A 17,210-nucleotide genomic window follows, 5' to 3' on the forward strand; every position below is an offset into this window, starting at 1 on the left:
TGACGTCACAAACAGACAAACGTTGCTATTTGCAAAATGGCGGCAGGCGTCCCTTCAGTAGAACCCAGAACTGAGTACAAAGCAGCTCGCTCAAATCTAAGAAGTTACTTAGTAACTTTAGCTTTGCCATTTCTACCTAGACACTGTCCCAACTGTTCTAGGGTTGGACAACGTACATGCCCTATCTGATACATTTCGGCATTTCGGGACGGGGGACGCCATTAGTTCCATCTGAGCTATGGGTTCATTTCTCCTCCCTCTCTTTTTGATTCTTTTTACGAGAACCCCTACAATAATGGACATCCCCATATGAGGAATACGGGCTCCTTCCCTGGACACAGAACTACATTCCGGATTGGTGCTTTAACCCCTTAAGTGCCAAGGGCAAGGTATCTCGTCCATGGAATTCCCTCCAGAATGCCAAGGACGAGATAGCTCGTCCTTTTTGGCACATTGTTTTGAGCGATCCCTGCAAAGCAAAACTGTAATCCAACCCATGGGCTATGTGAGGGGGAGGTCCCCCCCTCACCGTCGGGGGGCTGGATTACCTTCAGTTTCACGTCGGTGTGGGTAAAGCATGCCAATGTGAAAGTGAAAGTAATTTTCACTTCAGCAGCCATTTTGGGCTGCTGCGGTGAAAATAGAAGGTGAGTGACCACCTTTCTCCCCCTCGATCTCCGGCTGTATTTCAAGCCGGAGATCGAGGGAGGTGTCGTTGGAAAGGGGAGATTCGCCCCTTTCCAACGACAGCCTTTGTGACAGCATGGCTGGGCGCGGATCAGGCGCAGAGCACTCGATCCGCTCCCAGCAATGCCACTGGACCACCAGGGGTAAGTTTGTGACGTGGGGGGCTGGTTACAGTACGCAGCACTCTTCCCCCCCCAACCCCCAAAGCATGAGGGCACATGTGCACAAGCCTGGGGGCAGATGGTGGATCATCTGCCCCCAAGGAAGGGGGCAAAATAAAAAAATAATTTAAAAAAACAACAACTGGGATGGGGTGTGGGGATTCTTTTTGCCCCCCTGAAAGGGTGGTGGTCCTCCCCTTCCCACACCAAGTGGAAAGGGGGGCCACCCTTGTAGCCCTCCATCGGGGCAGATTTATGCCCCCAGGCAGGAGTACATGAGGTGGCCCCCCATCCAATTGGGGGGTGGAGAGGAGGGCCACCAGGAATAAGTGTACAGGCCCCCCCAAAGCATGGGGCCTGCAGGTTAGGGCCCCCTGGGGGCAGATGGCTGAGCATCTGCCCCCAGGGAAGGGGGCAAAATGAAGAGAAAAAAAATTAAAGGGAATTTTGGGTGGGAGGGGCCACTAGCCACCAGGGATTTATTTTACAGAAAAGGGGGGTGGCCCTCTCCCCCTCACCCCAAGGGGAAATGGGGGCACCCTTTGTAGGCCTCCCTGGGGGCAGATATCTGCTCCTAGGAAGGGGCATCTGCCCCCAGGGAAGGCTGAATGAGATGCCCCACCTTGCATTTGGTGTGGGGGGTAGAGGGTCACCCCCCATTACATTAGAAAATTACCTGGCGGTTTAGGGTGCCCCTCAGCCCGCCCTAAAGTGTAGTTTACCATTTTCCATTTTTTTCTTTGTTTACGAAACTTGCCTTGGCGCAGAGGGGCACATTGGTGCGCCAATCTGGCCCCAAGGTGCCCAACCTTTACTGCCTCACCCACTGCGGTGCCTATCTTACATTTTTTGATGGCCCTCTCCCCAGTCACCCCAAATGGGTGGCGGAGGCACCTCATGCAGGCCTCCCTGGGCCTCCTACAAATGGCTGCGTGAGGTACAACCCCCTCCATTTAGGGTGGGGGGAAGAGGGCCACCAAAAATGTGTGGGACAGGCCCCCCGGTGGGTGGGACAGTAAGGTTTGGGCACCCTGGGCAAAGAAAACAAAGAAAAAAATAGAAAATGGTGAACGCATTTTAGGGGGGCTGTGGGGCACCCCAAAGGGACGGGGAATTTTCTAATGGGACGGGGTGGGGACCCCGTCTCTCTCACCCACAATGGAGTGGGGGCCATGTCATGCAGATATCTGCTCCTAGGAAGGGACGCCTGAGTCCAGTGCGGAGTGCAGGACAGCCCCCCTTATCTGCCCCCAGGGAGGGCTACATGAGATGTGCTGCCCTCCAATTGGGGTGGGGTGGTGCACCCCCCTTCACATTAGAAAATTCACCAGCAGTGTAGGGGGCCCCTCAGCCCCCGCTAAAGGGCAGCCTGCCATTTTGAATTATTTTCTTTGTTTACTAACTTGCCTTGGCGCAGAGGGGCACATTGGTGTGCCAATCCGCCCCCGGGGTGCCTAAACATTACTGCCCCACCCACTGGGGGGCCTGACCCACAATTTTTGGGGGCCCTCTCCCCCCTTACCCAAAATAGGTGGCAGGGGTACCTCATGCAGGCCTGCCTCGAGACAGATATCTGCCCGTAGGAAGGGGCAAATGGGGTTTCACTGGGGCGGTGAGGTTCAGTAGACCACCAGGGATGGCTTGCAAGTGGGGGGGTGGAGGGCGGGGCATGTTTGAAAATGATTTATTTCTTTTTGCTGGTGTGACCGTAGGCAACACATGTTTTTTGTTTTGTTTACAGCTTTTTCTACCCGAGCAGCTGCAACGTTATGAGAGTACTTTTTATTATTCTATGGTTAGGGCCCACTGTCAGAGGGGTGGGTGAGACTGGGGCTGGATTGTTGGTGGTGTAGGTAGGAATGGGCCGTCTGGGCAGATATGTTGGTGGCCTGGGACACAATTGCAGGGGCAGGACACAAATTGCCCCCCATGCCAGCAGCACATTGGTGTTTCCCATGGAGCGGATCCCTCCCATGTGGGTTGCCTGTCTGCAAGCCCAGGCTCTACCTCTGGCTGTGCTACGTTACAGATCTCACCTCCGGGGAGGAATGGGGATCCTGCAGGGGCTCCCTGGAGCTGCTGCTGTGCTTAGGGGACGGTACACCCACATGGTACATGGATGTCCAAGGCCAGGGACATCACCTCCAACCGTCCTGGAGTTGTGGCTGGGCTGCATTACAGCTTATCCCTTCGGGGAGGTATTGGCACACTGCTTTGACTCCCTGGTGGGGAGAAGCTGTAATGCAGGGCAGCCAGGGCTCCAGCAAAGTCGGCGGTAATATCCCTGGCCTGGGGCACCCTTCTCCCATGTGGGTCTTTGCCGGGTGTTCTGGGCCGATTTGCATAAGTCCGACCTCAATTCCCACGGGTGTCTTCTTTTCAGAAATGCATGGGGTTCCCTGTTTTCCTTTCTTTCTTCAACACCCTAGGCCCAAATCTGTAGGTTGCCCACATGAACAAAATGTGCCGAAAGGCTTGGGGTTACCAGTGGGTTACCCTTTTCCTTTTGCGTCCCCGGTAGGTGCACCCACACATGTGAGGTACCGTTTTCATCCGGACACGTGTGTGGACGCGAGAAGGTAGGCCATATAGGTTGTGTCCCGACGAAAACTGTACCTCACATGTGTGGGTGCACCTACCGTGGCGCAAAAGGAAAAGGGTAACCCATTGGTAACCCAAAGCCTTTCGGCACAGCACATTTTGTTCATGTGAGCAACCTACAGATTTGGGCCTAGGGTGTCGAAGCCAGCAAGGAAAACAGGGAACCCCATGCATTTCTCAAAAGAGGACACCCGTGGGAATGGTCTGACTTGCGCAAATCGGCCCAGAATCTAATACCCAGAACCCCCGGCAAAGTCCAAATTTAAGGGTAAAAAACACAATTTTCTGAAATTTCACTCTGATCACCCCCCCGAAACATGCCGCCAACAACAGATGTCATACTTTCTCGCATTCCCACAGGTGTCCCGACAAAAACGGTACCTCACATGTTTGGGTGCACCTACCGGGCCACAAAAGAAAAAGGCTACACCACTTGTAACCCTGCAAAGAGTTTGAGAAGACAACCTACAGATTTGGGCCTAGGGTGTCCAAGCCACCATGGAAAACATGGAAACCCATGCATTTCCCAAAAGAGGAAACCCGTGGGAATGCACAGAGGTCTGACTTGCGCAAATCGGCCGACAATTTATTACCCAGACACCCCGGCAAAGTCCGAAATGTGGCCAAAAAACCCACATTGTCCGCACATTTCACTCGCTCACCCACCGAAACATGCCGCCAACAACACAGGGCCTACCGTCGTGTCCCGATGAAAACGGCACCTCACATGTGTGGGTGCACCTACCTGGGCGCCAAGGGGAACGCCTAAAACACTGGTAACCCAAACTCTTTTCGCACAGCAGGATTGCAGGATTTTGAGTAATGTGCACACCATACAGATTTGGGCCGAGGGTGTCCAAGCCACCAAGGAAAACTCGGAACTGTGTGCATTCCCACTGGGGTCCTCTTTTCAGAAATGCATGGTGTTCCGAGTTTTCCTTGGTGGCTTGGACACCCTAGGCCCAAATCTGTATGATGTGCACATTACTCAAAATCCTGCAATCCTGCTGTGCGAAAAGAGTTTGGGTTACCAGTGTTTTAGGCGTTCCCCTTGGCGCCCAGGTAGGTGCACCCATACATGTGAGGTACCGTTTTCATCGGGACATGTGTGGGAACTCGGGAAGGTATGACATTTGTTGTGTTTGTGTGGTTTTCACAACGTTTTGACCCATTTCCTGGTGCCCTTTGTCATACAACCCTTTCATTTCCCAAATGTGCCCTACATTTAGTCGCTGCTTTAGGCACCATACACGTTTGTAACATGCACAAGTCACCTACCCTTGAAAAGGTCGGCCTGTGCTCTTTCAAAAAATGTATGCTTGCCGTTCCTCACCACATTGGTTTTCCTGATTTAAACATGCTAAGTACGTCTGTTCAGGCCGTAAGCATAAAACTCCTGTGTATCATGGCTCAGTGTTTGGCTTGTGGTAATGCTTGTTTTGTGAAACACTACAAAAAACGTGTGCTTTCCTAACCGCAAGAGTCGGGGGAATGTAGCGGAGCATTTTTTTTCTCAAAATTCATAGAAGCCATTGCCATACCAAGCCAACCATGTCCACCACATACCTTTTTTGTTGGGTCATTTTCCTGCTTTTCCCCCAATCTATGGCATTTCCCCTACCTAGTTGTTGCCCAACCTACGCAAATCACCCCTTGCTAAACTTGGAATTTTGTCTACTTTTCAGAAATGTATGCCCTTCTACCCTCCAATTCGGCTTTACTACCCTTTTCTTCCATTCCGTCCATGCATGTCCAATTGGCAAAAATGGCCAAAATCGCCTTCCTCTCACAAAACGGTTGATAACCACATCAAAATAATGTTTTTTCGTTTCCACTCAACCTGTTTTTGAAAGCCAGGAAATTGGGGAATTCAGCACAGCAAACCATTTGTTCCTAGCTCTTACAAGGAAAAGACCACAGGCTTCTTTTGTACATCATTTTATTCACATTTTTTGAAAAAACACATTTTCGCTCTTTTTGGTTATTTTCTCTCATGTGGGAAAAAAAGGAGCCAAATATGCCCGAGATATCTCATATAACAGAAAAGTTACAAGGCACTGAATGGCCCCATACCGAAATCACCAAAAAAGGCCTTGGCAATGGGGGGGGGGGGGAAATACCCATGGCACTTAAAGGGTTAACCGCTGTAAATTCTCTAAACCTATTTTGGCATATAAACATGACATCGTTAGACATGTCCCCCAAGGCATTTCCATACTTTGATTTACCATGCAGGTTTGTTTTTCTCCGAGGCTGAGGCTGAAAGGGCCACCTTTGAAACCTCAACACGAAGAGACTGTGAGCCACTTGAACTATCTACTACACAAGAAGATGTTTGTAATCTAAAATCACAAGGTTAGATACTTAGCATACTATTTTTCTTTACATTAAATTTTTTGGAACCTGATCAGACATTGTGGTAGAGGTTTGTGAGTAATGAATAGAAATAAATTAAGAGTTATCCACTGTGACCAAGTTAGTTGCACTGTGTTCTTTGCTTTAGGATTACAAAAAAATAGGTAATGGATGAATTGAACGCTGCTGAAGTTAATTGACATCATGATCTAACTATGGAGTTCAGTTTCTCTTGAAATTCTTGAAATGTTATAGAACTGCCTATATTTGTTGATATTATTTATCCTAACAGAATGTTATATATACTTCTTCTTTAGAAAATCACAAGCCCCTGATGAAGAGTGAATGGCACTTGAACCGCGTTGGGCCCTCTTGGTATCATCACCATGAATAAAATGAGGATTTTTTTGTGATAAATATCTGACTGAAGTATTATTCTTGAAAACTGATGACCAGCTATCACATATAATAGTATGCAAATTACATATTATTGACTACTTTGAATGAATAATTGCTTAAACTATACAAGTGATTGGTCTGGTTTTCCAGGCAAAGGATAGTGTGCAGGGGACACGAGTTCCCGAATTCGAACTTTTTCTTTGTTCTTCCATATAGTACAACCTAGGTGTCCAGGTTGTCTTTCTCTGCCCTGCACCTCTAACTCTATCTTTAACACACTACTTTAGAAAAACAAACCCACACGAGTTCTCCCAACAAACAGTATTAGAAAAAGGGTGTGCTAGGAGTGTTTACATTTCTTTTTGCAGAAAATAATACAGAACACAAGTGAAAAAGGACTACAGGATAAGGACAGCGAGACCCTGTCCCTCCAATGCATTTCCAGCATCACAGTACTTACTTACCCAAGATTTATATTGGCCTACTTGTACTTAAATAAACCATCCCGCTCTCCCTGCTATCACATTCTCAGGTGGTACAGCCTTATAGTAAGAGTGGAGATAATGTACTGCCTCAGATGTATAGGTTTTATGAAGTCCTTACTTTAGAAAAACTGTCCTAACAGCAGTAGTACAGCGATAGAACTACACAAATGCACAAACAAGACCTGTAATGTTTAAACACTAATTTTAAATGCTTACCTTTTGATCAGGTCAGCAAGTTTATTTTCCGGGTCTTTCAAAAACATGATGCACTTTTGGAAGATGCAACTGATGTAGTGCATTTTCATTGCCAAAACCTCGTTCATGTCTCTTTGTTTCATGCATTTTTCACAGATTAAATCCAAGACTCTGGAGCATTTTTTCAGTGCTTCTACTTCTGCCAAAAGTGGATTCTCTTTGACTAATGAGACTATCTGGAGACAGGTATTAAAAATAAAACCTGGTAAGAAAGTAAATAGAAGAGCAACATGCAAATTTCTCATAATATAAAATGTGAAAACTTAAATGAAAGGTAATTTCAGCAGCTTTTCTGCACCATTCAAACGTGGAATAATCTTTTTACTGGCACGTGCTCATGACATGGAGTCATTGCATTCAGAAGGTATTACTAAGGACTAGTGGACACGGTGAACACAATAGTTTAAAGGTAATTTGATAGGATTAGCTGGAAGATGACCTTTTCTTTTTCGATCAGGCAAGCCACAATTTATTAATCAGCAACGTGTACGCTTGTATTACTAGAGGAACACCTTCATCTCTGGTCATTTTGTGAGGTACATTTAAACCTGCAGTGTGATTTTGCATTAAAGCTGTATTGAGCTAGGGGGGAAGAGGGTAGTCCCAAGTAAATACTTGCCAGGTTCAGTTTCAGTCCCCCCCCCCCCCCAAGAGAAAACAGAGCACTTACCGTTTTGCGGGTGAACAGGCGCCTGACAGTACACCTTCCCCACCACACCACCATGGATTCTGGTGGTAGCATTCAGACATCTTTGGTGGTGGCATGATGGGACTATTACTATCGTGCACTAAACTATTAACAGCTAGATGCCGGGTACAGTCACAGCAACAATTATTCAACTGTAAATCTCATCGTGTCAGACTGCATTTCAATACTCAGTACAAACGGAAATATCAGACAGTATGAACACTAATTCCAAAGCTGGAATTTCTCAGGACAGTCAAATGTGTAGACTTCTAAATGAAATCGGCCTAACTATATAAAATATTCCCATGATTTCACCTGGACAGGATGCAAATTTGTACTTGTGATGATGCTATGTAGTGGCCCCGCAAGCTTCATTGGCAATTTGGGTTCTTTGTCAAGACCTTGTAGCTTTGTGTAGTAGTCCAATTTTTCACGTGGAAAGAAACTGTTGATAACTGTCACGCAATCATGTTGACCTAAGGGACAAAAACATACAGGTGAAAGTGAAATTCTACTTCCATACAGTAAAGACAAAAGCAGCTCTGTTGTAGCACACTCATGTGAACAAGATGCCAAGGCTCAAATCATAAAAATACAAAATCGGTGTCGATACATTTTCAAATAGAAATCTGTAGAGGGGAGGCCTCAATTTCACTACAGGGTTTAAATGACCAAATAGAGGGAAAAGGATCGCAAATCAAAAATATCGTAGTACAAAAAGAATTTTAATCCTAGAGATATGAACGTCACACAATTTTTAACAAGCTGTATAGTATGTGAAAGGTTTACACACAACATACAATGCCCTTAGTTTGGGGTTTGCCGCATTTCATGTTCAAATTCTTGTGACAAGCACAGGCTCTGCCGAGCACTCACAGTTACTTTGTAGGTGCTCTACAATACAGTGGACAGATCGCTTAGATAGCGTTTGTCTGTGCAAAACGAAATGTGCATGCCTTTACCTCATTTCTAAAAACATAACATTCGCCAACTGCATAAACCGCGATGATTTACACAACAGTTTTTTTTAACAACTTTATTTATTACAGTGGCAGACATGTTACCATAACACATAGCACTAGTCGAGGAAGCTACAACATCGCATTATATCAACAACAGGCAAGCATTAACAATTGCAACAACGCCAATAATCATTTCAGTTTGTTATACAACACAGCACGGTTAACAGTTCAGGTGACCGGTTTCAGTAGGTAATTACGGAATGGGCACCATATGTCCTTGGGTCTGCAGCTGGGCACAGTTAGTGAAATATAACTGTCTTCCCTCTTATTAATATAGGCTAGTTCCTTGAGCCATTCATCAACTGTGGGAGCAGCACTGAATTTACAATATCTCAGAATGCATTGGCACTTAGGCAACCCAAGTTGAAGAGTCGGCAAACTTTTACATGAACCTTCCCAATAAATATTTATGGGGGCGGGGGGAAACCGCATAGGTGGAATCCCAGTGAGATCACAAAGCACTTCAGCGACTGTCGGCCAGAACTGGACATTCCGAGGACAGCCGCAATACATATGCAGGGAATCCGCCGACTCGGAGCGATATTTTGTACAATTGGGACTAATAGCTGGTGAGAATTTGTTTTGGAGTCATTTACAGGTGTGTAATGTAGTTGGTTGAGCACCTTGAATTGTAGAAGCCTAAAACGGGCACTCAGGGAGACCTCCTTTGTCAGGCAGCACCAGTGCAGCCAATGTTCCTCGTGGATTGTTATGCCCAAGTCTTTTTCCCATTTCCCTTTGGTCCTATTAATGGATGGTTGAACAGACCAACAGGCCTTATATAGTCTGGACACTAGCCTTGTGGGGTATTTGGTGGTCACCAGCAACTCCAAAGCAGTACAGGGATTCGGTTCTACTGGGAATGAGGGCCATCGGGAACGAAAAGCCGTCCGCATTCTGAAATTTTGAAGTATTCAGGGCGGGTTGTTGCCCGATTTGACAGTGAAATCTTGGAGTGTGACAAACTTCCCGTCAGGGAAGAAATCGTGAAGTGTTAGTTCCTCCCCAGCATCCCACCCCCTCAATGTTTTTGGAGAAAGTCGGAGGGAGACCTGGACATCTCCACAAGGGAATCGATCCACAATATGGTGTTGCTACCTCTAATCTTTTATATAGTCTTGACCAGGCGTTCACAGTCGTGTAGACCGGATCGAACGAACAGGAGTCGGAATGTTGAGTTGGCAGGATAATAGATTTCAAATTCATGGGAGAGGCGCTATAAGTTTCGAGAGTCAGTGTATTGGGGTGTCACGCAAGGAGTACCAGTAGCCAGCATATTGCACCTGGGAAGCAATGTAGTATAACTCGAAGACCTGGGGGCATTTGGCCACCCCGCTCAAATGGTTCGATCAGCGCCTCCCATTTCATGCTTGAGGCACTAGCCCCCACCATGTATAATTGATTGCCAGGGAACTCATTTTATCTAAGAAAACTCGGCCAGGCCAAACCGCTTTATTGCAGAAATAATACAGTCATTTGGAAACTACAATCATTTTCAGCAATGAAAGTCTGCCATATAATGATATAGAACATTTTGCCCAAAGATGTAGCTTAGAAGCCAACGTGTCTATGTAAGTTTCATGACTATCAGCAAGCAGGAAGCGGTGAGAGCGGGAAACCAATATGCCCATGTATGTAAACTTGTGCAGGCCCATCTGAATCCCCTCACGTCTGTAGGGGCACGTGTGTTATCGGTCAGCGGGAATACTTTTGATTTAGCCTCTTTAATAACTAAAACAAACATGATGGATTTTCCTAGATAATTCTCTTTTCTACATGTGAAGGGCATGCACACAGAGAAATGTTGGAAGCAATCATGGTCAATCATCTGGTTATCTACACAAGAATCAATATTAAGCATATGAATCAATCATCTGGTTGGTTATAGGAGGGACTCATTTATTAGTTTACTTAAATAATAATGTGCCCAGCCAGCTGATTAAGTTTGTTGTGGGAGGGGCTGAGATCATGACCCAGGAGATCAGTGTCACTCACTTCAACTGTTTTTAGAAAAAACAATTTTAAAGAATAGGAAATAGCAGCCTGCTGGTCTAAAAGAAGAGTATACAAGGACACTGCAGGACCAGTGTTAAAATAAAGCCCATAAAATAAGCTTTAAAGAAGTATTTGCAAGAGCATCCAAAAAATCCTGGTGTGCAGATTACACACAAGGTTGCAGACTACACCTACTGGGAAGAGTAGAGAAAGGGCTAGAAGCTTTGCAGATAGTTTTTTTCATCTGCACCTTCCCTGTAACATAAGGGCATTTGATCAAATTCTCACTTTACCCTGCGTCTCTAATTTTGAAACCTGAATAAAATGTACTATTAATACAGTTCTCATAACAGGTTTTCTTTTCCATGGTCTTTGAAACCCAAGCGTGGTCATGATTTAGCCATGGTGCGATGCAAGTCTGGGAAAAGAACATTTCAAAAGGTCTGCTCCTCCATGCATTTCCCTAGCCAGGTTAAGTGGACCCATACACGAACTGGTAGATGGAAGGGAGGAACCCAGGAGATGGACTTCAACTCTTAGATGTATTCAAAAACTGGTGGCTTTTCATTGTTTTAGGTAATTGTTCTAAGAGGCAGAGTCCTTTAGTAGAGCATGTTGTTGTCCTTTCGATTTCAAGGCGTTAGGGGAGTTTTCGTAAAGGTCTACCCATGGTAAGACTTTAAAACTATCCCTTGTTATACATGCCCCAACTTCAAGTATACGTCTGTACTACTCAAGTGTCTGGTTGCATGGCAGAGCAGCCAGGCTTATCTTAGGAGGGGGATGGGAGCTGTAGGTAAGTACTGTTTGATAAGATTTTCATATTTATGATCATTCCTCCTGACCTGAGTCAACCCCAGAACCTTTTGCTTGGACTTGCCCCTAGGTATCCCCCTACCCCCTCATACCTAGTCTTTTACTCTTTTTATGGGTGACCTCTTTATGTCTCACCATAGTATGTGATTGGACATAGTTTCCTATGACTTTTGGACCGACTGATGTACTATGCTAGCACCCAGCATTTAAATGCAGTGGTGCCTGGTTGCTTTTGGGTTCCTTTTGTCATTTTTCTTATTAGATCTTGGGTGAACTACTGTTGCCAAGAAGTAAAGTGGTGTTCCCATCCCCTTTACATTTTATATAGTGAGACCAGCACACCCCAACATGTACAGAGTGCTGGGGAGATACACTGTATCCCATTTCTCACTTTCCTGTGTGAATCCTGTGAGGTTGAGTGGGCGATTCGTGTTGGTGGGAGTTTTCCCATACCATTCGCTCAGGCCTAATGCTGGAACACATATAGGGAGCTTTCTGTGAAGTCCCTAACCACTTTTTGACTAACTCTGAAGCAGTTACTTACGAGATATCCTCTGAAACTCTTGACTTTCCTGCAACTGAACTCTATCCTAACCTGCCTACAACTGGCTCCTAGACCAATAGGGTCCCTTTTCTGCCGCTGAGAAAACTCATGCTCTAGAATAACAGAAGAACTTTGATGATAAGGCTTCTGTTTTTAAATCTATAACAAGTGTTGAAAATACCTACTTGTAAATGAGTTGAGTAACAGAGTAAGTTATAAAGTCTCCCTGAAGTTGATACTTACCTTTAATTTGCTTTTTGCTCCTTTAAATAATATAGAAGTTATTTTTACTAGCTTTGAATTGGGTTTCATTCTTCTAAAAAGCAATATTGTTGGTAGAGTTTTATCATTTCTAAAGTAAATGAGTCTAAAAGCTTTAACCAAATTTAACCATCGCCAGAGCGAACAAATCGCCCAACAGAAGCTCTGGCTCAAACTTTCAACAATCCGGCACAAACAATAACACTGCTTCGGAATCAGGTTTTCTGCCTGCGAACGTACTCTATGCACAATGGTGTAGCCAAACTCCAGCATACTACGTGTCCTGCTATTGCCCTTCAACCAACACTGACTAGCGATGTTAATGTTGTTTTGCCTGCAGCCCCACACCTAACACTGCCTAGTGATGTCAATGTTGTTTTACCTGCCACAGCCCTTGAATATGTGCCCACCTTGCCCCCCTCATCGGCCAGCCCATCCAGCTTCTCAGATATCGCTCTGAAATGTGCTCTGGTGAACTCCTGCTCGCTACCAGCACACACACACTAGATGTGCACGACCTTATCATTAAGGACAAGCTTGACCTACTCTTTCTCTGCGAAACGTGGCTACACGAGACCTCTGTCCCTGCCCTCTCCCTTGCTGTCCTTTGTGGATACACCATATTTAGGCAAGATCGGGTTGGGCAAAGAGGAGGTGGTGTGGCTGTCATTGCCAGAGACACGCTTACCAGTAGGAGAATTCAAGGGGAACTGGGTCAGAACTCGGACTACCTCCTACTCAAGCTCTCGCCTAACTGTACCATTACCTTCCATCTTGTCTACCGCCCTCCAGGTCCTTCTACCGATTTCCACAAGGCACTCATCCACGCATTATCAGATAACCTCAAAAAGTCGTCCAAAGTCTTGCTCTTAGGTGACCTCAATCTTGGGCTTGATGACCCGAACCACGCGAAACGCCTCCGCCTTGCAAAAAGCACTAACCATTCTAGGGTTTACCCAAGCCATCTCCAAGCCAACCCATATCAAAGGTTGTACGCTTGACTGGGTTTCTCATAACAACTGTTCCATCCTCGTCTCAGAAATCTCTCCCATTCCCTGGTCAGACCACTTCTGTATCAAATTAGACATCACCACCTCCGAAGTACCCACTAAGTCTACCATCACTCTACCATGATAAGATGATCCAGTCCAAAAAAGAAACCTACAACGACAGAAGAGCCCAAGCCAGTTCCAGTACTAAAGAATTATTCAACATCCTAAGAGAACTATAGAACCCCAACCCCCCCGCCAGACACTTGCACCAAGGATAAAGCCTGGTGCACCAGTATACAAAACGCCCTTTCCAACAAAATTAAAGGACTTCAGATCAAAATAGCCGACAAAAGATCCCAATTTACAGTCAACATCCAGTACCTGCCCCCACCTCACACATTAACTCAGGCTTCATGTTTAAAAAAGTTACCATACCGGTAGTTCAAAAAATGATTGCGTCTCTTAAACTGTCCAATTGCAAGGGCGACAGTTGCCCGGCTCAGATTATAAAAGATGCAGCCAGAGACCTAGCCCCTTTCATTATGAAGCTCATAAATTCCTCCTTTTCTAGTAACTCCGTCCCAAGTAACCTCAAACAGTCCTGGGTTCTACCGCTACTAAAGAAACAGACCCTTGACCCGGCTATACCCACCAACTATAGACCATTTACGACAGTCCCATTTTTACTGAAAATCTTGGATAGAATTGCCTACTTGCAAATAAAAGACTATCTTGAAACCCACAAACTACTCGGAATCTGTCAATCTGGCATGGCACAGAAACCGCCTTTGTTGACCTCAAGAGCCAGATCAATGAACTGAAAGATAAAGGTAAGATGGCCACCCTACTCCTTCTGGACCTCTCAGCGGCTTTTGATCTGGTGCATCATTATATATTTTGTGACCACCCATCATCAGCAGCTCACTTCTCTACTTCTGCAGTCTTCTGGATCCAATATTTCATCGCAAACAGAACAATGCGTGGGTTCTCACCTTCGGCAGCTGCCGATCCCATCCCCTGCAGAGTCCCCCAAGGATCATGCGTCTCGCCCACTTTGCATAACATTTTTACAAAGCCACTATTTGACAAATTGGACCGTCTGGGTGTCACCTACACAAATTATGCGGATGACACCCAGATACTCCTACCCCCATCAGGAACTCATGACTTAGATGTTGCACAGATCAATTAAGTCTACACCATCATTCAGGCATGGATGGCCACACATGGCCTCTACCTGAATGATAAGACAGAGCTACTCCTAGTTGGCTCACCTAACAACCTGCTCAAACTAAGCGCCCGCTATACAAGCATCCTCATTGATGGGTATAATATACCCGTAGCCAAACATGTAAAAACTCTAGGTTTTTACCTCGATGCCCAGTCTAACCTAACCAAACAGATAAACATGACCTCATCCGCCACTGCCTACACCGGCAAGCTGATTAGAGCCTGCAGACCTTTACTATCTCCCATAAGCTGCCTTACACTGGCGAGAGCGCTTATACAAACTAAATTGAATTACTGTAACAGTCTCTACCTAGGTGCCAATAAAGCCATTCTAAATAAATTGCAGATCATGCAAAACAACGCACTCAGAGCAGCGTTAAATATTCCCAAAAGAGAGCACATATCAGAAATAAGAAAGCAACACAAGTGGCTCTCTATACATGATAAAATTGACCTAAAAACTATCTGCCTCACTCACAAAGCGCTTAACCACCAAGCCCCCCCCACCCGCATCTCACAGACAAGTTCACATGGAAAGTGTCCAACAGAACCACTAGATCATCTAACATACCATGCCTGGTGGTGCCCAGATATAATCTAAAAAGAGTTGGTGGTACTAGCTTCCCGGTATTAGCCGCCCAGCTATGGAACACTCTCCCTCAGAATATTCAAACGATTCAAGCATTCAACAAATTCAAAAGCCATGTTATAACATGGTTACTAAATAAAACAAACACCACAGTTGAGATACCACTGACCTTGTGAGACTGCTTAATTTGTACATATGTTGCCCTGTATTATTGCTATGACCTTAATGTTCACTGTATAATATGTATATACCTACCTTTGTAATCTTACTGTTGACTGTTTAAACTGTATCTCTCATGCACACAACTGGCTATACTTTGCCATGTAACCATTAATGTCCTACCAGTGCCCAATTACCTCTGGGTCAGGTGCGCAACATAAATAAAATAAACAAAACAAACGCAGAGTGCGTGCAGGTGGCACCAGCTTCTCAACTATGGCCGCAACCTTCTGGAACACCCTCCCAGCCTAGATGAAGACGATCTAATCTCATGCAGCATTCCGGAAGGCCATCAAGACGAGGCTCTTTGTTTGAATGGTCTTCACTCCATGCCATATGCATCTCTGTGTCTGCTTCAGTGTAACGTTCATCCACTGTACTATGTAATGAAACAATTGAGCATGTAACAAAACAATCTGTACTACGTATTACTTTGTTGGGCCGCATTCCTGTAACCCTGAATCAAGCCTTGCATTCCTGTAACCCTGAATCAAGCCTTCTTACTTCTCCTTATAGCGCCTCGATGCCCGTGGGCTGTAGTGTACTATACAAATCCAAAAAATAAAATAAATACATTGTGTCTTTCTAAAGGTCTGTTATTGAGTTTTGCTTTCCCTGATCTGCTTTATTGCATTTCTAAAACAGTCTTGGAGTTAATACTTGTCTTTGAGTTGCTTGTAGACCCTCTGAAAAGTATACAAGTTCTTACTTACCTATGAATTGCTGAATGCCATTCTTAAAAGTATAATAGGTTCCTTACTTACCTAATGTATAATTTCCCAAAACTGCTGTAGAGCACTTCTAAAATGGTCATAAAGTTCCTACTTAGCTTAGCATTATATCCTACACTTCTGAAAAGTATCCTTGGTATAGCCATCTTTTCAGTGGACAGAAATAGTGTTCTAGTGTAAATACGAATAGGTTATAATGATTTTGAACAGCTGTTGCTCTTCCTGAACTGTAATGGGTTTTGCTTTGCCTGAACTGCTTAGTGCACTTCTAAAATAGTTTACTGTGTTAATACTTATCCTTCAATAGCTTAAGGCCCCTCCAGAAAGTATACGAGTTACTTCATTAGCTCTTAACTGTGTTCTTAAAAGAAATACTTGTGGTGTAACTATATCTGTTCCTAATAAAAGAAAGTTACAAGGATATTTTGCAACATATGTAACAGTGTTGGTCCAATTAAGTGATTCTGTAACTGAATAACACAGTTCATTACGACCAATAGGGTCTACTACCCTTGAATTAGTTATTGTAATCTAAAAATAACGAACCTGGTGTAATACCCCCCCTCCCCCCACGCCCTCCCCTGCCCCGAAGAACAGCATATTGCCTTTCTGAATGTATAACTTTAGGTTTGACTCATCTTGAACTGCCTATAGCTATTCTTAATAGGGTTATACCCTGGTTTGTATACCATACGTATTGAGTTGTTTTTTATAGATGTGTTTATAACTTATGTGAATAGTACTTACTTCCCCAAGATTCAACTTGGCCTACTGTATTTAAAATAAACCATTATTTTTACAATACTTAGTGTATCAGTGTTTCTTTGAACCATACGTATGCGACAATTTCTTTGTACTGACCAACAGCCCTCTCTCCCTCCTAAGATAAGCCTGGTTGCTCTGTCTACTCTACCAAATGTTCTCAGGTGGAATAGCCGTATACTAAGAGTGGAGATTTTGTACTGCCTCAGATATGGATTTATGAAGCCCTTCGTTGGACTTTAGCTGATTTCTGTCTCCTCTATCTTCTCTAACTGCTACTCTATCACCTATCCTATCTCTCTTTTGAAGTCTGGAAGGAAAAATGTCAAGAAGGATTCTCCTGGTCTCCTATCCACGACTGCCCATCGCCGACATCCTCTGTCGTTGCCTCTCAGGACCTTTGGATTCCCCATATGGT

At 44.9% G+C, this 17,210-nt stretch overlaps 1 protein-coding gene across 2 annotated transcripts in view; it reads right to left on the bottom strand.

Annotated features, from left to right (window-relative positions):
* ANKMY2 (ankyrin repeat and MYND domain containing 2) overlaps positions 1-17,210 on the bottom strand; it is a 422,909-nt gene that overhangs the window by 316,083 nt on the left and 89,616 nt on the right. For both annotated transcript variants that reach the window (XM_069648608.1, XM_069648609.1), the window contains 2 exons: positions 7,947-8,107; positions 6,905-7,119 (listed from right to left, as the gene is read on the bottom strand). In XM_069648608.1, coding sequence (XP_069504709.1) covers positions 6,905-7,119; positions 7,947-8,107 — 376 coding nt within the window. The remainder of the gene's footprint in view (positions 1-6,904; positions 7,120-7,946; positions 8,108-17,210) is intronic.

Source organism: Ambystoma mexicanum, chromosome 2q (genome assembly GCF_040938575.1).
Source record: "Ambystoma mexicanum isolate Mex_15411 chromosome 2q, UKY_AmexF1_1, whole genome shotgun sequence".
In the NCBI taxonomy this organism is placed as follows: domain Eukaryota; kingdom Metazoa; phylum Chordata; class Amphibia; order Caudata; family Ambystomatidae; genus Ambystoma; species Ambystoma mexicanum.